General features: G+C 38.9%; 2 protein-coding genes across 3 annotated transcripts in view; one reads left to right on the top strand and one right to left on the bottom strand.

Annotated features, from left to right (window-relative positions):
- The window catches only part of MED12L (mediator complex subunit 12L), a gene marked incomplete at its 5' end in the record, with an annotated part of 320,500 nt that overhangs the window by 235,202 nt on the left and 58,034 nt on the right, over nucleotides 1-27,264 (top strand). For both annotated transcript variants that reach the window (XM_079705501.1, XM_079705502.1), the window contains 6 exons: nucleotides 11,086-11,233; nucleotides 15,697-15,815; nucleotides 16,496-16,639; nucleotides 17,506-17,669; nucleotides 21,658-21,789; nucleotides 26,413-26,640. In XM_079705501.1, coding sequence (XP_079561627.1) covers nucleotides 11,086-11,233; nucleotides 15,697-15,815; nucleotides 16,496-16,639; nucleotides 17,506-17,669; nucleotides 21,658-21,789; nucleotides 26,413-26,640 — 935 coding nt within the window. The remainder of the gene's footprint in view (nucleotides 1-11,085; nucleotides 11,234-15,696; nucleotides 15,816-16,495; nucleotides 16,640-17,505; nucleotides 17,670-21,657; nucleotides 21,790-26,412; nucleotides 26,641-27,264) is intronic.
- On the bottom strand, nucleotides 246-1,265 carry P2RY12 (purinergic receptor P2Y12; the record flags this gene model as incomplete). Its single annotated transcript, XM_079705506.1, has 1 exon — nucleotides 246-1,265. The coding sequence occupies one exon, from the start codon at nucleotides 1,263-1,265 to the stop codon at nucleotides 246-248; it is 1,020 nt and encodes a 339-aa protein (XP_079561632.1).

Raw genomic sequence — 27,264 nt, forward strand, 5'->3', positions numbered from 1 at the left:
TGGCATGGTGAGTGGGTGCAGTTTGTTTTGCTACACAGCTCCATGTTCAGTTACTTTTCTGCATTTTAAGATTGCTTTCAGTACCGGACAAGTAAACGAAAATTGCTTGTGTCACCTTCTGTGACCCGTTTCAAGAGTTATCGTTACTAACTCAGCTACTTCTTAGTCAGTATTAATATTTTCACCTAGTGCTTGCCTGTTAGGAGCTCCAAACACTAATAGACTTAAATATTACCTCAGTTTGTTTACATTGGGGTCTCTTCACTTGGGTCACCACCATCCTGTCCTTTTTTCCTGTTTTTATGGGATGGAGATGATGCCGAATTGGAGCATCTCAGCATACTCATCAAGGAATTTTTGAAGGATTTGCAAAGGAAAAAGTAGATGAATGGATCCAGGCACGCGTTTAAGGAAGTTAACCAGAGAGTGCTTTCTTTGACGTAGAACAGAGTATTCTCAGCGGAGCAGTCAAAGACGTCCCGGGTTTGACTCAGGGTGTAGGGAATTCGGGCAAAATGGAAAGGAACGAAACAAATAAAAAACACAGCAATGATAATGAAAACTTTGATGTTTACCTTTTTCTTGGGGACTCTGCCGACGCCCCTGGTTCTCACGTATGACTTGTACAGTTCTTTTGTAATGAGCGTGTAACATACAATGACAATTAGAAAATTAATCCAGAAAATGACTTGACAGATGTAGTTGACTATTTCATGCCAGACCAGACCAAACTCTGATTTCAGGAATGAGCATTTCTTCACATTCTTGTCACTCGGCCTCCTGTTGGTCAGAATCATGTTAGGCAAGGAAAGTAAGAACATGAACGCCCAGATGATGACAGAGAGAATCTTAGCCCCCAAGAGATTGTTGGGGTTGGATGTTTTAAATGGCCTGGTGGTCTTCTGGTAGCGATCGATAGTTATCAGTCCTAGAAATGAGATACTGATGTACATCGTGAAGTAAAATACAACGGAGGTCACTTGGCACACAAAGGCTCTCAGCGGTCCTGTTCCCAGTTTGGCATCGCTGAGGATTTTGAATGGAAAAGTCAGAATCATGAGAAGATCAGAAATGACTGTGTTCTTAAGGAAAATAATAAAGTTGGATTTACTGTGGATTTGAAAGAAAATCCTCATTGCCAGGCTGTTTGTGATGAGTCCAACGAAAAACAGCACGGTATAGAAGAGCGGGAAGAGGACCTGGGTGATTTTGTAATCTCTGGTGCACAGGCTGCCATTCCCAGCCGCAGTGGTGAGGTTGTCCATGGCTTGTGTTTCTTCTTTGCTACCTAGAGGGGGACAGAGGGGATGATTATTTTCAGTCCCAGATATTTGATTTCACTCTCATCTCTGTGGGTAACATTTTTGGACAAAAAGTGAGGTGTCTGAGCCTCACTGGGACAGTGAGAACACAGAAAATTAAATCTCAAAATATTTCATGGTGACAAATATTTTATCTGTAGCAAAATAAAATAGCCTGAAGAACATTGTGTGAAGGCATGGCTACTTTGTGTTTCTTATTTTTTGAATGTTTGCCTCTTGTAGGACATCTTTGATCTTAGGCAAAAGTGCACCTACGTAAAAACTAGAAGAGAAATATTCGGGCTGTGCTTTATTCTTCTGCAGCTTCATTTCCACGCCTTCTAATTTTTTTGTTTCTATTCACAGTCACTTTTCCTACACCATCCTGTTCCTGGACTTCATTTCCTCTAGTACCTTCAAAGGGTTCTAAGGAGAAATGACTGATAATTGCTGAGTAGAATTTTAAAAGTAAAAAGTGAAAAGAAATTTGTATAACATCACTTGTGGAAAAATTATTGTTAAATAAAAAGCAGAAAACATTTTTTTCTTTTATAATTGGAAGGTATTTCTGCTTCTGTATTGCTCAGTCATCCATTCGAAAATCAGCCTCATAGAGACTATTCTTTAGCTCCAAATATTTTAACCCATGTGTATCTCTTTTCCAACTTTGCTCAGTAAATTTTAAGGTTTTACATACGTTTTCTTGAATATCATTCAGTGCAAATTTTTAAATGCTAAAAAAATAAGGAAATGGCTTCTGTATGTAGTCATCAGATGGCATTCCTCAGAACAGCCTGGGCATACTTTCTAGATTTATAGAGTGTATATAATGGTAATTAAAATAAAATACCAAAATCATGTCCTTGTCTGGTTCCATAGGTTGTTATACCACAACAGGCAGCTATAAAGGAAATTAACACTTGACTTGAATACATTATTTGGCATCTAAGTTTTGAAATTTAAAATGAAATTTGTAAAATTTTAATTCATCAAAAACAAATGGAATTGATTCTATATAAAATATTATTCCTAAATATAAGACACAGTAATGTTAAAGTACAAATGTCTAAATTAAAAAAAAAATGCTTCCATTTAAAAGATTGAAATATAACAAAGGCAGCACTAAGTTCCCCCAAATGTCAGTGGAATTCTTTTTTCCATCCTTTAATTACTGAAAGTAGAACAAGTTAAGATTCGTGTCACAATATGGCTTCTATTTTCAATACCTCCTCATCTGTTTAAGTTAAACAAACAAACAAAACCTAAATAAACCCTAGTATTTGACACAAGATCACTGATTTAACCTTCCTTGCTACTGCTATTTGCCTTTGTTTATGCCCTGATGGTTTTGGAAATTCTACTTTGGGAATGCTCATTTTGCATAGACTGTAACTTATTTAATAAGTATTCTTGGTATTGAGAATTTCGGCTCCCTCTATCTATATTAAATTTCATTTTACACTCAAGGTAAAAATAAGTAAGACCATTTGAATTTTATTTCCATGTTCTGTATAAATTTTTTTTTTTTAGTGAAGAAGTTAATGGTTATCTCTAACATCATTAATGCAGCTTATATTTTAATTTATATTCCATATAAGTAACCTGCATTTATATTGCTATTAAAGTTTTCCAACTTTAAGAAAACTTGAAAAAATTTACACACACATCATAGTGCAAATACATATACTTGTCAAATACTTCTAGAGATAAAGTTACCTGGTTACTCTGTTGATTCTGAAGGATTTGAATGTATCCAGTATGTGGTAGTTAATAAAACCTGCAGAGTGGCATCTGGTTATTTTCCTTTTAATGTCTTAGTTTAGCTGTTTACACTCTTTATGATAGACAATCTTCTGAGCTTTCATCAGTAAGGTCTTGAGTGTTCTGGAGAGAAATAGAGGGAGAAAGGAAGAGGACTTCACAATCAGAAATTACCTTCAGACACCGTGGACTCAAAGCTATGCAGACGCTGTGTTTCCGTCTGGCTGCTTTTAGGACTTCTGCTTCTATTTCCTTGGGAAATATGGGGCAGGGAGGTGAGAAGTCATCTGTTAAAAAGCAATTTAAAATCTTGTGGTTTTTTACTGAAACCTGCCATAGAGTTGATGCTTTGTGAGTTCTTTGGGTTATTTCCCATGAAAATGATAAATCCAAGTGGAGATCAAGCCTATCAATGTCTGCTTCCTGGAGAAGGTTGCAAACTTGCTTTCTCAGATGTTTATTTACCTGGAAACATATGTGCTCAACACTGGGTGATATATTGCCTTTTAATAAGTAATCACATTTTAACTCGTAATGTGTGCTCCTTAGGAATGTTAGGTTTCTTGCTCTTCGGTTTTTTCCTGGTTAATAATGTCATTATTTTAAATCTGTGTTTGAGCATCTCTTTGTAGGCGACACAGTTTCCCCCCATTATAAATTTTAAGATTCTAAAATTACATTAAGAAAGAGAAACAGTTGTATCCATTGCCAGGCTTATTATATAGTGTCCTTCATGCTTTTCTTGAGTAGAATTTAAATATAAACAAATTATTATTACTTTTCTTTTGACTTTGCTTTTGTTTTTTTGGGGAAATATATCATTAAATGAAGGGGCTGTGGTATCACTATTACCTTTATGTAAATATTGTGGGCACTCACGCATGTGTACACACTCGTACAATATTTCAAACTGTAGTGTCCTTCTGTTACCAGCAGATCCACTTGGGTAGGTGTCTTTGCTGTGAACATATGTTTTGGTTATTTCTTTCTTCTGAGTTTTGAGTGTGTCTGTCTCTGTGTAGGTTAGATAATCTTCAAGGATGGTTTTTAAAGTACAGAACAGCAGCTCAGCGTCACCTGGGGAATCAGGAGAAATGCACTTTCTTGGGCACCAACCTAGCCCCAGTGGATCAGAAACTCAGGAATGCACCCCTCACCTGTAGTTTCATGAGCCTTCCAAGTGATGCTCATACACACTCAGGGTTGAAGACCACTGATTTAAACTACCTGAGAATTTTGTTGGCATTATGGATTTGAAATCAAGCTATGAATTTGGGTAATTTCAGTTGGAAATGTCAGTCACGTGATGATCCCTATCTGTTATTCATCTAGAGGTGTCAGTTTGATGCTATACTTTTATTTATTTATTTATTTATTATTATTTTTCTTTTTGCAGTATGCAGGCCTCTCACTGTTGTGGCCTCTCCTGTTACGGAGCACAGGCTCCGGACGCGCAGGCCCAGCGGCCATGGCTCACGGGCCCAGCCGCTCCACGGCATGTGGGATCTTCCCGGACCATGTGGGATCCTCCCGGACCGGGGCACGAACCCATGTCCCCTGCATCGGCAGGCGGACTCTCAACCACTGTGCCACCAGGGAAGCCCTGATGCTACACTTTTAGAAAATTAACTTATTTGTTGGTTTAGAGAGACAGCACACTTTTTGAAAAACCTTTTATGCTACATACACTTCAGAATAGTAACGGCCAAATTTGATTTCTTATGTTGTCATGAATTAACTCATTTTATGATCTCAACTGTTCTGTGAAGTAGATAATCATCTTGTTTCTATTCTCTGGATGATGGAAACTAAGGAGCAGAACAGCAAAGTTAGAGATCCTGTTCAACCCATACTGTCTGATTGCAGAGCCTGCATCTGTGACCACTGTGTACAAAAATCTTCCCCATCTCACTGTCTCCACAACCCCTCCCTACACGCCCCACCCCTACACTGAGGCCCAACAGTAAGAGGTCAATGCCATGAATGGTGAATGGAATGGCTACACTGTTAAGAAGCTAGGAGTCATGCTTGCCTTCACACCAGATTGTCAACTTTAGAGGATGTTTGTGAAGTGCTTCTAAGACCTTTGGATGAAAAAAGGCTTTTGGGAAAAAAAAAGAAACATCATGACTATTTTCAACAAGTTAATATGCCATACTAAAGGAACACTAATTCATGCTACTTTATGGAGAATTTATATTTCCAAATTCCTAAAGGGCTCTGACTAGGGATTTGAGGGGTAAATGAAAGGCTCCGGTTCTTGATCTAAATTAACTTTCTCTTTCCTCTGATTTTAACTCACAACCGCACCTATCTGTAAACCTTCTCTAATAGTATGTACTCAGTGGAGGATGACTGGAAAAGTGAAGTAATTCTATATACCCTAGAATTTTTACATGCAAGTGGTTTAATTGGTTTCTTTATTTCATCGAGTCTGTTTATCTGAAAATATGTATTTGCTTCAAATAGGATTACTGTGAACAGAGAGGGCCATGCCCTGAAATGGAAGGACCCTGTGGTCCTTGTGAAAACCCGTGTTGGGACAGAAAGATGGAGAGGTAATTAAGCCATTGGATGAGCTCTTAGGCTGTTTTAGTTCTAACATCTGACAGTTTTGTGATGCAGTCCTTTTGACATTGGTGAAGGTTTTGATGGAGTACATGCACTTTAAGGCAGTTCTTACATCATCTAGCTTGGCTTTACCTGTTAGAGTGTACAAATTCAGGTTAGATATAAGATAAATTCCAAAAGTAAGGAGTCTTGGGCATTGCAGTATTTAGCAAGAAAAGAATACTCCCTCTGGTGATCCAGTTATTTGTCGTCCTTGTCTTGAGTGTTTTGCTTGACCGTAGAGGACTAGTGTATCTCGTTAAACTGCTTGACAGCCATTATGCTCCTAGGATGCTCTGAGTTTGTTGGATAAGGGCCTCATTTTGGCCACACTGTGGACTATAAGCTACTATTGAACAAAGCTTTCGTTCACAAATCTAAGTAAAGGAGTCTCCGATTTTCTTGAATTAGAAAGAGTTACTCCAGGTCAGGTGTAGTTATACTGAGAAGCTGCTGATTTCCTTGTTCCTTTCACACAGCCTTTCCACAGTGTGCACACCCATCTCCCCCCACCAGCCCAAGGCTTATTACTGCTGTAACATTGATGTGAATTTATTTTATTCTAAACAGAATAACGTGGTACATTGAAAGCTTCAGCTGAAAGAAATAATGATTGGAGGTGAAAGGAGAGTACCTGGCTCTAATAATCTCACCACCATTATCACATCCTTGTGAACACACACACGTTTTGGCAACATTTCTAATCACTTATTTATTTATTTATTTATTTATTTTTGCAGTACACAGGCATCTCACTGTTGTGGCCTCTCCCGCTGCGGAGCACGGGCTCCGGACACGCAGGCTCAGCGGCCATGGCTCACGGGCCCAGCCGCTCTGCGGCTGTGGGATCTTCCCAAACCGGGGCACGAACCCGTGTCCCCTGCATCGGCAGGCAGACTCTCAACCACTGCGCCACCAGGGAAGCCCTCTAATCACTTATTTTAAAGAAATGAAGATGACTAATATTAGGCTTCAGTTAACTCCAAGTTTTCCCTTTTCAGGACATTTGGCTCAAGAGACATCTTTTAATTTCTGTAGTACAACAATCCTTCCAGGGTTTTTGGATGTGCATCCTCCTAAGTTTTTAAAAGATCAATTAAGTGTGAATGTGAGATATTATCTGAAGAAAGAAAGTGATTGATCTGGAGGATGAGATTTTCAGAACTCAGTTTACAGGGGAGGTGACCTGTTTAACCCAAGGACAGCAGGGAGCTAGCGTGAAAGGGGTTAGCTAGATTTCCACGGACTCTCCTATGGATTCTTTCTCCACCCCACAAATGTGTCCTTCAGGGTATCAACAAGAGAATAATTCTTTGGTACTGATCTTTTACAACTATGCAACTTGAGGGTGTTTTAATACCTAGTTTAAAAAGTAGAACTCATTGATACCTTTGGATATATTTGGTCCATTTTCTGAGATTGACCTTATTCTCATGTATAAGTTGCTATTTAAAGATTTGTGCATTTTCTACATGCACAAAAAATTGATGTAAACCAATCTTGTAGGCTATTGAAAAAGAGTTGCTTTGAAACTGTGTTTGCCTTTCCTCTTTGAAGACTAGTAATGGCTCTCATGGTTTCCCTAAAAACTGTTAACTATCAGAAACACAGTCTTCATGCCCCATATAGAGGTTGACCAGTGATTCCCCCCACCACCCCACCCAGCTAACTGCAGGCTTCTCTTGCTTTTTAATTCCATCCCCTTACTCTCACCTCATGACTTTGCTTTGCTTCTGGCCCAATTCCCTGAACATAACAGAGCCAATGAACTAATACTAATACAACTAATTCAAGTTCCTCACTTCTTCACCTCCAGATTTCCCTGTATTTTCACCCATTTTCTTTTTTGTCTGTGGTTAAGTAGAAAGATGTCCTAGTCTTTTGAAGTTAATCCAGACAGGAGGTCACTGTTGCCCATCTCCTTTGTCAGTTATCTGCCCTCCAGTCCGGATTTCCTTTATGGAGACTCATTTGAAACATAGCTTTGAAGCCAGTTCGTCATTGGTTGTCCTGATACAATGATCACTTTTCTCTCAAGCTGTTGCTCTTTATACCCAACTACTAGTAAGTGTGGTTTACCTCCCTCACCTTCACCATTTCACCATCTGCTCTTACTTCAGCCTCCTGTTTCCTGCCATCTGCCCCTACTACTCTAGAGAAACTTCTCTTTTGAGGTTCACACGTGTGGTTTTTTTTAAAGAAACAAGTCAGAGAAGCCAGCATCCATTGTGATTTCTTAACCGTATTCAACACTGTTGATGACCCCTGTTGCTAACTGACCCTTCCCTTGCTTTTGTGACCTTGACTTGTCCGATTATTTATTAACTACGGAGAGTGTGTGTCCATCATTTGATGGTCTATTTATCCTCTTCACTATCGCAGCTGTTTTCCCTCCGAACCCCTGCCCAAAGAGAACATGGGGGTTTTGAATCCCTTTCAGTTACATAGTGCTCTTATCCGTAAGCTGTCACTTCTGCATTAGACCTGCCGTCAAACCACCTACTAGACATTTGTAATACATTTCCACCTACCCCTTGAATTCCTCTCACCTAACGGTGAATTCATGAGCTCCCAGCCCTTCCCCCTCCCCGCCTGGACCCCAACAAATTTTATCTGGTGAGTCCGTCTTGAAATCCAGTGAGATGCACATTCACTCAGATGCCTGATCCTTTCCTAACTTCCTCAGATACCTCTTGATTTTGCTGCTTATTTTTTATTCCCACCACTAAGACCTAGTTTACACCCTACAGATTCTTTTGGTCTAAACTTCTCTCTGCCTTTCATTTTTCCTCTTCAGGTTTTTTAAGCACTTAGTTATCAGGTTAAGTTTCCTACTAAACTAGTTTTTTTTTTTTTTTTTCTTATCTTCATCCCTGCCCTATTCTTTTAGTCACATGTTTCTTTATTAATCCACTTGTTTATTCATTATTTCATGCATTCAACAAATATTAAGTGCCTAGTCAGTGCCATTAAGGAAAATATAAATGTGAATGGTCTAGTGAGGAAGACAGACATTAAACAGATACCTAGAAAATAGGTGAATTACACAGTGATAGATGCTCCAAAGTCACTCCTCCCCCACCTCCCTCTGCAGTGAGGGCCTTCGCTAAACTGAGTTGACAGAGGGAGGGACCTGACGCTGTCATCATGCATTGCATTTCCACAAGTGCAGTTGAGGCTGTTGAGAGTATTTCAGGTGGTGGGAGGAGACCAGCAAAGTAAGGAAGTGCCCGGCACCTTGGGAAATGTTGAGCAATGCAGCACAGCGCGGCTGTGGGGTGCCTGCAGGGGAGGCGTGGAGGTGCAGTAATATCAACGGACAGCAGGGGGTGCTGTGTCTGATATGCCGCTAAGCATTTTACCGACAGATCCCCACTCTCACCAAAACCTTATAAGGTATGTAGTGTTAACCATTTTTCAGAGGAAGAATCTGAGGCTCAAAAAGGCTCATCCTCTTGGACCATGGCGTTGGCAAGTGACACACCCTGGAGGCAGTCACAGCTCTCTCTCACCCTGAGCTTGGGCTGTTATTGGGCCAGTATGGAGCCATAGTACCCCGTGTTCATAGAACACATGGATCTTTCCAGGATACCTTCCCTCCCCATCCCTGTTTGGGGTTCGAGCTCTGTAGATACTATCTCTATGATACTGAATCTGTACTCCTTACATCAGGGAACATTCGTCCTTGCATTTTCTCAGAGTTCTTAGTACCTTGTCTTGCTGTAGGTTCTCCATAAACAGCTGTTGCTAACATCTTTCCATCAGCCCTCACACAACAGGTTTACATTATTACCATTTGACAGGTGCCTTAACTGAAAACAGTCACCAGGGCACATGACTGGCATCTGAGTTTTGTGCAGTTTCCTCATCGCCTTTCTGTCCCCTTTATAGGGCTTGCTTATATGTACACACCCCACCAGGAAGTATATCAGTAATGCTGTGTAACAACAACAAAAATTGGAGATTGACAAAGTAGCTCAGGTCACTGAGATATAGCAATCACTACCTAGGTCAACTTTATCCTGTGGTTAGGTCTGCCTTTTGAGACTTTGGAGGAGATTTTGAAACTCAAGGTATTAAATAACAGCTTCTAGAAAAGACTTACTCGGTTTGAACAACCTGAAACATTAATTATTGGGGGACATGGTAGCAAGATAGATTGGCAGAGTATGCAAATGTATATTTCTAATAGAATGTTATAAAAAAGGAACCAGTGCAAGAAGTGGTGCCTTGAATGCAGGCAGGTGAGAGAAAGACAGAATGACAAAAAGAGACTGAGAGAACAGTGACAGAAACTGAGAAGAAACAGGCTCTTACTTCAAGGCTAAAGAAGCAAAATGCTACTTTGTGCAGAGTACACACGTGGAGTACTCCAAATTGAACATTGGCGTTCTCCAGGTCACAAGGACTTCGCTCTTTTTTTGCAGCCATTACTAATTTACGTGCACACAGTGCAGTTTGTTTTCCCTGAGACAAAACTTTCCTCATGTGAGCTCCTTAGGGATAGATACTGTTAGGGAGAGTAAGTACCTCGCGTGGGCAAACATGTACCAATGGTAAGAAAAGGAGATGAACTGAAACATAGAGCTAGGAATTTCACTAAGAAAATGGAAGAGTATAGGATCCAAGAGAGAAATTTAGATAGAAAAATTCAAAACCAGGCATAAGAGAGGACACATCCTGGACTATTCAACTCTGGCTAAAGAATGTGTTTAGCAGTGTGTATGTTTTTGTGATGCTGTGACTAAGTAATTTCCTCTCCCATGTGGGAAAAATAGTGCTTGAATTCACTGTGTCTGTGGGGCAGGTGTGGGGAGGTGGTCCAGAAGAGGAAGGTGGTGTCAGAACGTGTTTGCATTTCCAGCTATTTTCCTCACACCTAATGAGACCCATGTTGTCTGTCGTTTTCCATTTGGAAAGAAATATACATGTGTCTTACACAGTCATATTGGAAGTAAATGGAACTTTTTTTTTTTTAATAAAAGTACTTGAGGATCCTCTTTTTTTCTAAATATAAAATGTTTAATGATGTTTAATGTATGCAGAAAACTGAGCTTGCTAAGAAATAACATTTTCCATAAGGAAAAATTTTAACTAGATAGTATGTAATAGGATGTGAAATTAATACCATGTTAAATTTTAAACAATCAAGAGTCAAAACTTACTCTGTAAGGTACGCCCACATCAACTGCTTCTATTAAGACTTCAGGTCAGTTGACACTTTTTTTTTTACTTTAGCAAGTTCCAAACTGGAAAAACAAGCGTGTTGCCAGTGGAGGTTGAGGTGAATTGAAAGGTGGGCGGGATGCCACCACCGCACGAGCCAGCATGGAGATGCTGTGGTCAGCGCATATCATGTCCATGAACCCCACCCTTTAAACAGGGGTTTCAAAATGCATTTTCTGTTTTTCAGGATGAATCTTCAAGTCATGAGTATAACCAGCGCACAATCCTTCTTTATGGAGTGGGCAAAGAGCGTGAAGAAGCCAGGCATCAGTTGAAGAAAATTACCAAAGATATTTTGAAAATCCTAAATAAGAAAAGCACCACAGAGACCGGGGGTAAAGAGCCCTAATGCATTTGCCCCCATTGTGCTGCCGTTTGTCGTCCCCTCAGCACAGTCTTTATCAAAGTCATACATGGCACTGTCAGCAGAGTGTTTCCTCCCCCGAATGACTGTCACGTTGAAATATGAATAAGCACATTGAAATTTTAAGGCCTTGGTTCCATTTATAGTAATGCTCGCATGAAAATAACACCTTCTATAGATAGATGTAGGTGATTTTATTTGCCCCTCTTTTTTTCATATTTCCCAAATTTTCCACAGTAGTCATACATAAAGTATTGAAGAATGAGTTGGAAAACCCTTAGGCTGGAAGAGGTCCATTCCCGCAGTTCCATCCTTTTTCAAGCTTATAGTTGGCTCTGGGTCCTCATATTTACATGATAATTAAAAATCATGACATCGTAGTGGCTGATCTTTTCTTACATTATTCAGAAGAATAATTGCAGTAAGCAGTGGAGGCTACCCAGGTCTCCAAATGATTCCAAGTAAAAAGAAAACTGGGTCTTTACTCCATAATGCCTTCACTTGGAATGCTCTGTCACCAAGCTTTTTACATAGTCTTACGGTGAAGTTATGCGTTTGTACTATGTCACCATATAACATAATTGGAACGTTGTAATTATCCACTTCACATTTGCCTAATTACTCTTCAAAGTTTGTTTATTTTATTAGACAGTCGTACGACTTAAAGTATGCTATCATTATGTATACTCCACTACCACCACTGGTATTTATCTCTCTGTTACTTAAATAATATAATGGGGAAAAAAAGTTTGGATTTTCCCTGTGCAAACAGCACGCTTCCTATACATTGGCATAAACCATCTCTAGGGACCCTGCTTTCTTGTTCAGTACAAAATAAATACTGTTTTACGAACCTCTCCACAGGGGATCCAGTCTTTAGGACTTTAACTGGATGAATTACTAGAGCTTGCCCACACTAGATCTTTCCCACAGAAAAGGACAGATATAACTATTGCAAATAGCTCTCTTTCCTCTCCATCAGTAAGGGTGCAGATGCAGAAACAAGGTACGAGGGCAGGGCGAAGTGTTTTTAGTCTGAATGTGTGTTTTGGGTGTCTGATGTCTTAGAACACAGTGGAAAGGCTACCTTCATGTTATTTGCATCACATTCCCTACCTCACTTCTGTGGCCTCTTAAAGAGTTAGTGCTACACAGGCACCATGAGGTTTTGGAAGGGAAATGAAACCCTGTTGTCCTTATTGAGATCGGGGAGGGGTGAAGAACTGCTCTAGAAAAACTGTTGATCTGTTGTTTTGCTGTTTTCTCTGTTGGAGAAAAGAGGAAATGGGCTGAATCCCAAAGCCCTGCAACTAGCTAGCAAAGTATATTTGAAGCTACTTTTTTTTTTTTTTTTTTTTGCGGTAAGCAGGCGTCTCACTGTTGTGGCCTGTCCCGTTGCGGAGCACAGGCTCCGGACGCGCAGGCTCAGCGGCCATGGCTCACGGGCCCAGCCGCTCCACGGCATGTGGGATCCTCCCGGACCTGGGCACAAACCCGTGTCCCCTGCATTGGCAGGCGGACTCTCAACCACTGCGCCACCAGGGAAGCCCTGAAGCTACTTTTTGTATATTTGGGAATGGGATGGACACTGTCTCCTTTAGAAGATTCAGTAATATGGGCTTTTACCTAAATTACTTTTAGAGAGTCTTTTCAGGTCCTGTGGAATGTTTGGTTTTGGAACGCTGAGAGGGGTGGGACGGGGAAGGAAGCAACTGCGGTTTCCTTTTCTGCTGAGTCTACTTCCTTCCTTTATAAAGAGTTTTTTTAAAATGCTAGACTATTGTCTGTCCTATCTTCGTACCAGTCTCTTAAATAGGCAGTTCTTGCTTGTGAACTCAGCAGGAGAAAATCATTGTTGTTCCACGCTAATTTTTGAGATATCCAGTACAGTACTAGATGCACCCCTGAGGAGAGGGTCATCTTCAGTGGGGATTTTTGTCTTTCCCACGTTTTAGATAAAACTCCTCAACCAGAAAATATGTTTGTTAATTTGGGATGTAGTGAGCTGCCTTCTGATAAAGAGGCTGGTGAGACAGGAAAACAGAAGTTGTCTTAGCATGTATTTGATTTCTGGCTACACATAAAAACATGATTTTGAGGACCTCATTAGGAGTGCTATCAGATCAACCAGACCTTGCCTGGGGGCGGGGGGAGATTTATCATCTAAAGCTGAAATGACATTTCCAGTTGAACACGTTCAAATCTCATTTTACATTTACATTGACTAGTCACCTTTGGGTGTAAATTTTCAAAACATTAATGAAGTTTTACCATACCAATAAAAGTCAGAACTTCCAGGATTAGAGATTTAAAAAAAAAAAAAGGAAAATCAAAATTAAGCAACAAGAGAGCAATAATATATATTATGAAAGCAAATTAACATAAAACAGATGGAAATCTATAAATTATGACTATATTGTTATCATAAATGTCATTAACATATTCCTTTGAGAACCACCAGTAATTTCTTAAATTTTTCTCTCAAAGTGAATATAAATTGCCAAGAGTCAATTACATCTTTTTTTATAAGAGGTCTTGAGAAGTTAGCTATGTGTAAGTAAACAGAGCCTATTAATATAGACAAGCCAAACAAAGAGGTATTTGTGAGTTGTCATGCTGGGTCCACGTCCTCCGGTCTGTTACTTTTCTTGGTAACAGACTTGGTTTTGGTCCCAGGAAGGACTGATTAAATATATTAACTTCACTTCCAAAGCTCATGGTACCCAAGACTATTGGTGTAAGTTTTCAGCCTTGGACTAATGATGTTAGTAAATGAAAAATCCAAAACTGGGATATTTTATACATGCTCATGACATGCAAACAGCTGTATTGAAGGCAAAATGCCACTTGTACCTTTGAGAATAGATGTTGAAAAACAAGTAGGTTTCATGAACTCCTTTCTTATTATTTGCGTTACATTTGGTGATATTTGACAACAGTGACACACAATCTTGTACCTTATGTTAGTCAGCACCTTTTAATTCTAAGTTTGTTTGTTTTAGGAAGCACAACAGCCTGGGTTTTTTGCTTGTCTTTTGCCTATCTATAAACCACAATTGCTTATTGTTGAAAGAGAAGCCTCCTTTCTTGTTATTTTCTAAATCCATTACATTTGCCATTAGCAAAGCCTTTTGAGTTTAGTGAAATCATTCTTGAATCTTTAATAGAAAAATCAATAAAGTGAACTCTGTTCCCCAAATTAAACTTTCCCAAATAAGATGATGTGAGTTAGAGGGCTTTTTTCTCAGTAGCCTTTGACTGCTTAGAATGATAGTGTTGGAAATGATCTTTCGTGGAGATTGTATAATCCAACATTTCGTTTTTGTTTTTAGATTTGTGTTTGTAAATACATATATTAAAAATATTTTAAAATAGGACCTAATTATTTCTGGATCTTATCCTTAGAGCTGTTAAGAGCAAGAGTCCCTCTGGAATAAGCAATGTTTATAGTATTTCTTATTGATATTTTCTCCAAACTTCTTTATGCTAAATTGATAAAGGTAGCACTTTTCCATCAAGGTGGAGAGATTTAATTCCTTTCTACCCCTAAAAAAGTTAGGAATTGTGTAAATTTCCTTTTTTACGTACTAAACTGTTTGGGAATCTCCTAAGAAAATGCCAGTGAAGTTTTTCCTATTATATCAATGTGAGCCTCGGTGACTTTTTTCCCCCCATTCATTGTTGATATTGTATTTTAAAAGTCAGTGGGTAAGAAGCATTTATAGAGGGACTTCTCATTAATAGCCAAAAGTTTAGGTAGAGTACATAAATGAGAATTGTTTTTTTGTTTTTGGGGGTTTTTTTTGTAATTTTATGTATGTATGTATGTATGTATGTATGGCTGCATTGGGTCTTCACTGCAGTGCGTGGGCTTTCTCTAGTTGCGCCGAGTGGGGCTACTCTTTGAGCTCAGTAGTTGTGGTGCACGGGCTTAGTTGCTCCGTGGCATGTGGGATCTTCCTGGACCAGGGATCGAGCCTGCGTCCCCTGCATTGGCAGGCGGATTCTTAACCACTGCGCCACCAGGGAAGTCCCGAGAATTGTTAATTTTTAGAAAAAAAATAAAATTACCTCAACAATATGAATCAATCTCAGAAGCATAATTTTCAGTGAAAGATGGCAGATGTAAAAAGTACGTATCATATGATTCCATTTGTATAAAGTTCCAAAGTGAGCAATACTAATCCAAGCCATTAGAGGTCAGGATCTTGGTTCTCTGAGGAGGAAGAAGTGACTGGAGGGAACCTGAGGGGGCTTCTGGAGTTTTGGTACGTGATTTTGTGATTTGAGTTTCATTACATAAATTTATTTTGTAGAAATTCAGTGAGCTTGTACAATTTTCCATTCGTATGTTATACTTCAATAGAAAGTATCCATTAAAGTCAAGAGCTTCAATTAAATGGAAAATAATGTACCTACTGTGTGTTTATTTAGTTGGAGATGAAGGACAGAAAGCCAGGAAGAGCAAACAGGAGGCATTTCCAACACTGGAGACTGTGTTCACAAAACTTCAACTCCTTTCATATTTTGATCAACATCAAGTGACATCTCAGGTAGCCATTAAAGCTGTTTTATTACGCATTTGGGATATTTCCTTAAAAATCTTTTTCATGCAATATATGTTTTTGGCTTTACTTGTTTTATAAATACATTTTTAAAACATATTTGGAGGCATCTTAAACTATCAAGCAGTTCAGTTTTAAGTGTCAGGTTGCCTTCCTCAGAGGAATTAATTTTAATCATGGAAATATTTTTACCGTATGATAATAGTCAACACTATATAAAATAATCTATAATGCAGTACTTATATTATTACATTTTAGTCGTACATTGCTATCGATAAGGGAGAAATCTGTTGATGACTGAAGAAAAATTACTATGCCATGGAGAAGAAACCAAATCTGTTTTGTTTTACAAATCCATTGATAGTCAAATAAATGTCATCTGGAAATTAATTAGCATTTATTGTTGTTCTACCTTTAGGAGAGTTGGGTATAGATCTGAATGACAACTCGGCTTATTTCTTCAAATTATAGTTGTTTTAAGGATGTTATTTCATTTGTACATGGTTTTGTTTTCTGTAGAAATATGTTTCAACTTCTAAGTAGAATCACGTATAAATTCACGTTTTTTACCTTAAGAATTGAAGTAATTTAATAAATAAAAGTTATTTGGACTGTTGGTCTTATGATTACTTTCACTTTTTTTTTTTTTTTTTTTTTTTTCCGCACAGATCTCTAACAATGTGCTGGAACAAATCACAAGCTTTGCATCAGGAACATCGTACCATCTCCCATTGGCTCACCATATTCAGCTCATCTTTGATCTCATGGAGCCAGCACTGAATATCAATGGCCTCATTGACTTTGCCATACAGGTGTCAAAGGGATCCTGCTTCTCTCTTTTTTCAGAAGGCAAACCTACTAGGCATTGTACAGTTTAAAATGAGCCACCCAGTGCATTTTTGAATAGTTGGAACATTCTGAGTCAACAGTATTCAACTAGCATTTTCAACTAGCGCTTTAATTGCATCTGTGTTCATAATTTTCAACTAAATAATTAAATTGGTGCTAAAATATAGTAATAGTCACTTTAAAACGTGAGAACTTTGAGGGTATTTCTTGTTTGTCTTTTGTTTTTTGCTTAGGGAAAGGTGAAAGTTTGTTTGCTATTTATAATAGAGTATATTTTAGGGAAGAGCAAAAAATATGAAACATTATTAATTTGTTCCACTATTTTTCTTATACACATACTTGAGTTCATTTGTTATGTCACTAGTGAGTAGACATAAAACTTGGTTTCTTTTACTTATTCTATTGGAGGTGTTAGCTTTGTTAATAATAAGAAAATGATGATAAAATCTTCCATTTATTGAAAAGGAGGGGAAAGTGGAAAAAAAGTCAGAGGTGGAGATGTTCTTCTCTGAAATTATCCAGTCCAGAACTTTGGACCACCATAAAATTTTGATAACTGTTTCAGTATTGGGTACCTCTCGATTGCATGGACCATGATGCCCACACAGAAGGAAAACTCTATAATTTGATAAAGTATTAAAAATAAAAACTAGTTAATTCATTGGGGTGCCGAGACTGTGGTTGTATATGTGCATGTTCCTGAGGCAGGACAAGGAAGGAGATCAAGTAGTTTTAGAATGACTCAGTATATCCGTGGTTTGTAAAAATAAACATCTTTCCTATTTATTTTGGCAGCTACATTTTTCTTCGATCTTTTCTCCCATTGTAGCTCCTGAATGAACTGAGCGTTGTGGAAGCCGAACTGCTCCTGAAATCCTCCAGCCTGGCAGGAAGTTACACAACGGGACTGTGTGTCTGCATTGTGGCCGTTCTCAGGCGATACCACAGTTGTCTGATCCTGAATCCCGATCAGACGGCCCAGGTGTTTGAAGGGTTGGTATACCCTAGAATGTGTAATTTGTGATGAAATATGATAGTGGTTTTAAGACAAAAATAGTACTGTTTGTTTCATAAAAAGGTATAACACAGTTAAAGAATGCTTGTGCCAGGAGACATTTATCGGAAAGGAGATAAAAGCATGAAAAGTCCGCCTGCCTGCCTGGCTACTTCGCTCCCCCTAGTTGCTGTCATTTCTGCTACCCAGCATCCTGGCTTATTATGGATGGTGAATAAGTGACTGCTTCTTCGCTCATGTAATTTCAGTTTCTATTTGGAGAATACAATGCCAAATAAGCTTTGCACATACATCATCTTATAGATTTACCTTTTCAATTTTATTTCTTTTATAAATTAAAGGAAATTTTTGACAAGGGTTAATCTAGAATAAATGACTTTTTTGATTCTTAGTCTTTTTTCGGTTTGTGTGAATCGTAGGCTAAGATTTTCTCTACTACTGTTAGGGAAGTTGGGCAAAGTAATTACATCACCCCCATTAAATGAGGCCGAGGCTACTGGGACCAGAGAAGTATAATGAGCTGTCAGAAAACCTATTCTGAGCTCCTTTTTGTCCACCGCAGACTCCTTTCTCCAGAGCTGTATATACTTAAAAGAAAGGCAACCCTCCTGGGCTCAAAAGAAACATGGGGTTCACAGTGCCTTTTTTTGGTAATCTAGCACATGTAATCAACATGTACTCTATTCTAGAATGTCATCCATTTAACAGCAGCTTTTTAGGAGAAGAGGAAAAGCTGCCACATTAATTCTACACACATAGATTTATTTTTTTTTAATTTGAATTTTTTTAATAATATTCTTTATGGTCTCAAAGATGTTTCTGTAAAAAAACATGTAAATCAATAACCATAACCAAATTAAATCCAATTATTGTTACATTCAGTTTGTAAAAGAGGCTGTCTCTTAATTATATGTGCTTTTCTTTAACTGCAGTTCCTAAGATAAAACATTTTTACTTTGTAATCTTGGGGGAGAAATACATTCTTCTTTTTTCTTTAAAAAACATTTTTTTAACATCTTTATTGGAGTATCATTGCTTTACAATGTTGAGTTAGTTTCTGCTGTATAACAAAGTGAATCAGCTATACGTATACATGTATCCCCATATCCCCTCCCTCTTGCATCTCCCTCTCACCCTCCCTATCCTACCCCTCTAGGTGGTCGCAAAGCACCAAGCTGATCTCCCAGTGTGATGCAGCTGCTTGCCACTAGCTATCTATTTGACATTTGGTAGTGTATATATGTCCATGCCACTCTCTCACTTCGTCCCAGCTTACCCTTCCCCCTCCCCGTGTCCTCAAGTCCATTCTCTATGTCTACATCTTTATTCCTGCCCTGCCCCTAGGTTCATCAGTACCATTTTTTTTTTTTTTTAGATTCCATATATATGTGTTAGCATATGGTATTTGTTTTTCTCTTTCTGACTTACTTCACTCTGTATGACAGACTCTAGGTCCATCCACCTCACTACAAATAACTCAATTTAGTTTCTTTTTATGGTTGAGTAATATTCCATTGTATATATGTGCCACATCTTCTTTATCCATTCATCTGTTGTTGGACACTTAGGTTGCTTCCATGTCCTGGCTATTGTAAATAGAGCTGCAGTGAACATTGTGGTACATGACTCTTTTTGAATTATGGTTTTCTCAGGGTATATGCCCAGTAGTGGGATTGCTGGGTCATAGAGAAATACATTCTTGACTTCAGCTTTTAGCCTTAAGTAGCATTTATGCCCTTAAACTTTTGCTAACATTGAGCTTGATTTAAGTTTATTATTTCTGTGCCTCTTCTCTGTTTACACCCTTCCTCACCTAACAAATATTATCTTATCACTTGGAGGCACCTCGTTTAATATTTTCCTAATCTTTCCTTCTACCTTGTCTCTCCTATTCTTGGTTCTTTCTTCAATTTTTTTCTCTGAGATCAGAAGTTAGCAAACTTTTTTCTGTATAGAGCCAGACAGTAAATATCTTAGCTTTTGTGGACCATAAGCTTTCTCTTCATATGAGAGCATAGCCACAGATAATATACACTTAGATTATTATTAAGTGACATCTGAAACATCCCTGATATTTTTAAATGTAAGGAAATGACCATCTTAGAATCCAGGAAATATAGAACTATTTTATAGCCCTCCACTACCCTGTAGGGTTGAATGATTAGTACTATTTTATAAGTCAAGAAACGGAAACTCAGGCCTGTTAAATGGAGTGGTAGGTGAAGTGATGTACCCAACATCAGATAGCTAATAAATCTCCCAGATTGTTAAAAGTCTTTCTAACTAGGAGCTCATTCATGCTGTTTGATTTATACCATACTTTTTTAAACTGTGTATGGAACCATCTCTAGTTGGTCATGAAATGAATATAATAGGTTTTCACAAGTATTTTTTTGTTTTTGTTTGTTATTTTGGAATTTATTTCATTATCATTTATTTTGACATTTTAAATTTGTGTTCTATTAAATGTTCATAAAATCATATTTGATATTCAGTTTATTATATTTGTTCTTTATCATGTATAGTAAGGATAAGTATTTTCCCCAACACTATTATTTGGGGTTTTTTTCTTTTTCTTTTTTTTTGCACTTACATGAATAAACATATTGGATCTCGATGTAAGATGTTTTTCTTACCTCGAGCAAGTGAAACAAACACTCAGTATTTACTACGATACAGTAAATGCCTAGCAAACTTTCAATAAATGTTTGTTTACTTTAATCACAAAATAATTCTTTGCTTTTCAGGGTATACCTGGAATTTTTTGGTTTATATAGGTAACAACTGATTGAATCACCTACTTTTCTTCTTAACTGTGGGACAGTTTTGCTATAATTGACAGCCTTTATCAGTTGCCTGCATCTGCTGATGTCAGTTCACAGGGCTTGGGATGCCACATGGCTATTTCTTTGCATAGTTTCCTAGGTCCCACCTCTGATGTTTGTGACTCCAGTGTCCTTCTCAGCCTTGACATGCTAGGCTCCCTCCCGTCCCCTAAACAGTGGAGAGGGCTCCAGACTGGGGTTCTGGAGACCTAAGTTCTCCTTTTGGATTGCTGTGAAGTAGCTCTTTGCCTTGTGGGCAAGATACATCACCTTTCTGAGGCTCAGAGCCCTCTTTGTGAAATGAAGAGGGTGAATCAGATGATTTCTAAAGCCCTTTTCAGCTTCAATAATCTGAGTCATCTGTGACACTGTTGTAGGAGTACCGAACCCTGTAACAGAATGCAAGATGACAGTGGAATCAGACTCACAGATAGGTGGATGGACCACTAGTGTTTACTTCTGTGTGGTATGAACTTTTGTTCTGTATGAATTGTGGCCCAAAAGGCCATCTTTCTGATCTGGGGAGTTGGAGTAGTAGTGGTACTTCTGAACCACACGTCTTATGGACAATGTCACTAAGAAGAAGGGGTTTTAAATTCTTATTAAGATAAACTAAAATAAATTTGTTTCTAGTTTGGAAAAACAAGGAGAATGTGACCTCAAACCATGAATTCTTCAAGTTCATGCCAGAACCAGCTCATGGTCTTGAAAATAGATTTCCCAGACTTACTGATATGAAGAAATTGCCCTTTTACATAGTGGACATGGGGCCTTTTGCAAATTTCCAGAATTTGTCAGTCTTCTTACTGATGAGAGATTCTCTCCTACAACTTTTGTGTCCTAGTCACAGCAACTTTATTGGTGGATTCCTCCCTACGTATCTCCTGTACAGAGGCATTTCTTTCATTTCTTAATGTTAATGGCATTTCTGAAGTTTTAAAAAAATATTTAGTGTTTCAATATCATGACAGAAAACTGATACTTTATGCAGTTATTTACTTGGTGTAATGATTAATGTTAACAATCTGGTATCTTTTTTCTTACTTGAGTAATACGTGGACACATTCTCACTCTAAAAGTTCCAAGCAATAACACATATATTAGCAAAGTGTCTCATTTCTTCATATATTTTTCTCCTCAGATTGTGTGGTGTGGTAAAGCATGTGGTGAACCCCTCAGAATGTTCTTCCCCAGAAAGATGCATCTTAGCCTACCTCTACGATCTCTATGTGTCATGTAGCCACCTCAGAAGTAAATTTGGAGACCTCTTCAGGTGGGTAGAAGAAAGTCAAAAGAATAGGAATAGGATTGCGCCTATATTTGTTTGTGTACCAAATTGTCATCCTTTTAAATAATGAAAGTTAATCCTAATTATATCTGCCAGAATTCCTATTGAATTATCTTTCATTGTAGCTCTAACCTCCTATTCCAAATCACTATGCATGTTTAGCTCTGATTGCAGTTTTGATATAAGAGAAAATGTTCTGTATTTTGCAGTTGCTGTTACCTCCCTTGGAACATTGTCTCCCCACTGTTTGCATACCTACTTTCTCCCTGCGTTTGCTTCTCTGACTCCTTGAACTTCCTACTTCACAGAGCATCTCTGACTCCCTGTCATTCTCTGCACCTTAGCACTTGTACCCGCGACAGGTAGACAGATGCTGGAGACTCTGTACTTCCATAATGGTGTTTGAGGAAATTTAGGTGATTAACTGTAAGTTGGGGGAGGGAAGGGGGCAGTAATAGCTGGCAGAATAAATTTGGAATCTGGAAGCAGGCAAGGAAAGAACAGTCACAGTTTTCTTTGCTCTCTTGTATCTTGCATCCAGCTTGTTCATAAATCCTATGAACTCTGCCTTCCAGGTACATCTAGAATCTGACCACTCTTCATTGCTTGGCAACTACCACCATCTCTTGGTTGGACCATCGTAGTGTCCTTCTAACTCGTTTCTCTGCTTGCACCCTTGACTCTCTTAAGTGTATTCTCAACATGTCTTCAAAAGTTATCCTTTTGAAACAAGAATAACTTGAAGTTTTCCAGTGGCTTCTCGTATCTACTCAGAATAGAATTCAAAGTCCTTACCTAGCCTTTAAGATCTACTGGATCCAGTCCTGTCTTCCACCACTTTCTCTCTGTCCATTCTCATCACATGGACCTCTGTCTTGGTCTCCCAACACTCTAAGCACACTCCCACCTTGGGGCTTTTGCACTTGCTGTCACCTCTCTTGTGATGCTCCCTCACACGGTTCGTTCAGGGCTCTATCTCCCTGACCACCGCACTGGAAATAGCCCCTCCCCCCGGTCTCCATCATTCTCTGAACTTTAGCACTTTGCCCCTCCCCATTTCATACATTGTGTATTTATTTATGGCCTGGCTCCTTTCTAGAATGTAAGCTTCATGAGAGCAGAAACTTTCTCTAGTTTCTTCATTGCTCTATCCCAGTACCTTGAAGAGTGTCTGGCTCATAGTAGGCGCTGCAAAAAAAAAAAAAAAAAAATCTGCTTAAAGAATGATATATACCAAATCAAAAACCATGATATTTTTAATGGTATTGATAGGGAAAAATGTGAAAGTATGTTCTTTATGAAATGAATTAGGTTTCAAAATAATCCCTTATGGAATGTCTGAGTGGGTCTTAGGAACCATCTTTCCACAGAAATGTTGTAATAATAATACCCCGTATTCTTTTTTTTTATTTTTTTTGCGGTACGCGGGCCTCTCACTGCTGTGGCCTCTCCCGTTGCGGAGCACAGGCTCCGGACACGCAGGCTCAGCGGCCATGGCTCACGGGCCCAGCCGCTCCGCGGCACGCGGGATCCTCCTGGACCGGGGCACGAACCTGTGCCCCCCGCATGGGCAGGCAGACCCCCGACCACTGCGCCACCAGGGAAGCCTCCCCCCCCGCCCCCGTATTCTTCTATTACTTTACAGAGCGCTTTCAGTTTCAGTTTACAGTTTTCAGAGAGCTTTCTCATACAAGATTCGGTTCTTGCGACTGCCGTGTAAATTTCCCAAGGAAGCCACGTATATTTGACCTCTAATGCTCCTGCAGCGTGGTGAAGCATGTTAAATGAGTTAATTCAAGTAATGCACACTGGCTGTGTGGAGATTTAGGAAAGCAACCATGAACTGAGGGGCTACTTAACATCAGCACCATGGCGTTTCACAAGGGGTTACCCGTCTAAAATTTCCTGGATTACGCCATGGAAGAGAACTGCGTTTCTCTCAGGAACCTTCAAGTCAGGCGTTATTTGTAGCTTGGGATTACGAAAAATGGTCAAACAAAAGCTAGATATGCAGAGACTTCTGTTTGTATACTAATAGACCAGTTTTAATGATTAGATCAGAAACGTCATCTATAAAGTTGTGTAAGAATCATATTTGGAGGAAGTAGGGCACTAGTCACGTCTGCTTCTGATTGAGCTGCTGCTTTGTGCCAGGCACTATGGCGGGTTATTTCCATCAAGATCTTTAATCCTCCCAGCAACCCCAGGAAGTAGAAATGATTTTTCCTATCGACAAATGACTGTTCCTCATTATAAGTTAATAAATGATAAAGCCTGGATTTGAACATAAGTCATTTTGGCCTCAAGGTGGTGTTGCTTTCATTACTCTATCAGTTTTTTCTTATACATGCAAGTTTCAGAAGGAAAATGTCTTGAGTTTTTGTTTGTTTGGTTTTGGTTTGGGGTTTTTTAAACTCCATGTACGCCTGCAACAGAGAGTGCTAAGAATTTGAGAGTGACCTAGATGGCAGCTAACATTTCACTAAAACCTAGAGCTCATCTGGAAAGAGTGTAATAAGTGAAATATGAAGCCTAGAAATGAAGGGACACGAGACTTCACCATGAACCACAGAGTTCAGAAAAACTGCCAGAGGAGGTAGGAGGGCATCAACTTGAGAGAAGTCTCTATACTAATCGAAAAGTAAGGCTGACTCTTATAAAAATTAGGAAAGAAAAGCAGAATTCTTTTGGTTTCTAAAGACAGACAGGGGTAGATTGTTAGAATTAAATGGAAAGTTGAATAAAAAGAGATGCTGCTTTGCTATTTGCAGAACTCTGTTTCCTTAAAGACTCAGAGTATTGGGTGGTGGAGGAAACCAGGGACGTGGTATTAGGGAGGGAACCGGCAGAGAGCAAAATTTGTTTTTGTTTCATTTTTAGTGGGAAAATGAAACAAATTAAGAACTATTGCTAAGTGAGAATATATGCAGCCTGGCAGGGTTAAGACAGGGAAAAGGGAGATTCTTAAAAACACTGGGGACTGTATAATTCTGTCATTTTGAATAGGTCATGACTTCAGATTGCAAACTTGTATCCTTCAGCCACCCCTGACAAGTTTTTATATAAGTTGTAGGTGAAGAAAAAGAGTATAGAAGATTGTACTTGCTGCCACTTAGTGGGTGGCTTTAGTCCTCTCTCTTGGCCCAGTGCTTCCCACGCATATTTGGTACTTAGTTTTACCTGGGACTACTTTTTTTTTTTTTTTTTTTGGTGGTACGCGGACCTCTCACTGTTGTGGCCTCTCCCGTTGCGGAGCACAGGCTCCGGACGCACAGGCTCAGCGGCCATGGCTCACGGGCCCAGCCGCTCCGCGGCATGTGGGATCCTCCTGGACCGGGGCACGAACCCATGTCCTCTGCATCGGCAGGCGGACTCTCAAGCACTGCACCACCAGGGAAGCCCTGGGACTGCTTTTTAAGCATACAGATTCAGTACACCTGCAGTGAGGCCCAGGAGTCTTTTATTTTTAACAGGTGCCCCAGAGGTGATTCTGAAGGAGGAAGTCTAAAGTCACTTTTTGGTAAACACTGAACTGAACAATCTCAGTTTTCTTAAAGCAGTTGTCAATGTTAACAGCTTAGGGTGAAGAGTCTGTATGTCTTTTCATTTTTGAGGAAATCATTCCTGGCTACTGTTTATGTAGGTGCATAAGACTAAGACATGTGTCGCCTTGATCACAAATAGATTTGCTGCCAAAACTTAATCTAAAAGGAAAAGAGTCTCTGCTGCTTAAAAGAGCTCTTGAATAGAGAAGGTGAATTGTGGCTTATGGATTTGTTATCCACAGCAATTGGGCTAGAATAGCGAAGTGTACATGGAATCTGAGCTTTGAAATCAGGTCATGCTTCAGCCTCATCTGCAGAGCAGGATTAGAGGGGATGTTTTCTAATTCCCTTTATAAATTTATAATATTCTGCATTTTCTTCAGATGTAACTCTGAATGTGGTAGACCATGCTCTTAAAAAACTCTCGATACTGCTGAGAAGTACAGTGAGATAAATTTTTAGGAACAATGTAATAGTTTCTGTACTCTCATAGAATGTATGTATTCCCCATATCCCCCTACTAGAATTTAAGCTCCTTGAAGGCAGGGAGTGAGCCTCTCTTTCTCAGCTGTACCATGGTGCCCAGAATAGCCGTGGCACTTGAACCCCCCAGATACTTTGTACTGAGAGGAATCGCTTTACAGGATGAATGATTAGGACTAAAATACCAAGTTGTTCCTGATGTGTAATCCAATCCATTTTTATTATTCTTAAGTAATAGCACTTTCCAACCACTGTTCAGAGACAGTTGTTGGAAGCCATAGTAGATTCTTTTATTTTTTTAAAGCATGTAAGATGTAGAAAAGACTTAGAAACTTATTAAGATTAGTACCCAGATGTCTTATTCTTGTTTTGTTCTTCCATCCATTCAGTAACTATTGAACTAGCACATTCCAAGCACTGTGTCCGGTGCTGATTATTAGGAAGTTGGAATCAAGAACCCATAATGCAAACCTTCTCTAGGAATACATTACAGCTGCCATTTAATCTGTCCTTAAATGAAATACCTTTCTAGTTATTTTAGTTTTGTTTTGTCTTTTAACTCTTCTTCTTGTAACCTCAGTAGTGCCTGTTCAAAAGTAAAGCAAACCATATATAATAATGTGATTCCTGCAAATTCTAACTTGCGATGGGATCCAGACTTCATGATGGATTTTATTGAGAATCCCTCAGCCCGTAGCATCAACTACTCAATGCTGGGCAAGATCCTTAGTGACAATGCGGCCAATCGCTACAGCTTCGTCTGCAACACACTCATGAATGTATGTATGGGCCATCAGGATGCTGGAAGGTGAGCTGGGATTCACGATTAACCACACAGTTGTTGCATGGCTGCTCCTTTGAAATTAAGGGCTTTAATAATTGCCTAAGCAGACATTTGGCTTTTGTTTGTTTGTTTTTAAATCTTATTTTATTCCTGCATTTACTTCTGCTCTATTCCATGATTTTCTTAACCTGGCTTATTGATCTGGTGTGAGATGCTCTAGATATAATCTGTAAGTTATCTGGTATGTTTTCAAAAACATATATAACAAAAATACAAATGAAAAAGACACAGATTTTGAAAACACTGGATTTAGACTGACCTTTTAATTTTTTTGATGCCCTTAAAAATGTGAATTTACAGGTCAGATTTGTTCACAGAACTAAAAATATGTTAATTGACATCTATACTGGTTATTGTTTGTTGCTCAACAGCATTAAATATTGGCTTGCTCAAAAAGTTCATCCGGTTTTAAGTAAAGATAAAAGATACATTTTTCATTTTCTCCCAGAACTTTATTGAACAATGTATTCATTAACTGAATGAACTTTTTGGCCAAACCAATAGCAACCATTTGAAGACATTTCCTTTCCCTTCTGCTCCAGGTTCTACTAGGTTATTGGACAAGTGGATTTTTATTATATCCTTGAA

This window comes from Hyperoodon ampullatus, assembly GCF_949752795.1.
Source record: "Hyperoodon ampullatus genome assembly, chromosome: 5".
Lineage (NCBI taxonomy): Eukaryota > Metazoa > Chordata > Mammalia > Artiodactyla > Ziphiidae > Hyperoodon > Hyperoodon ampullatus.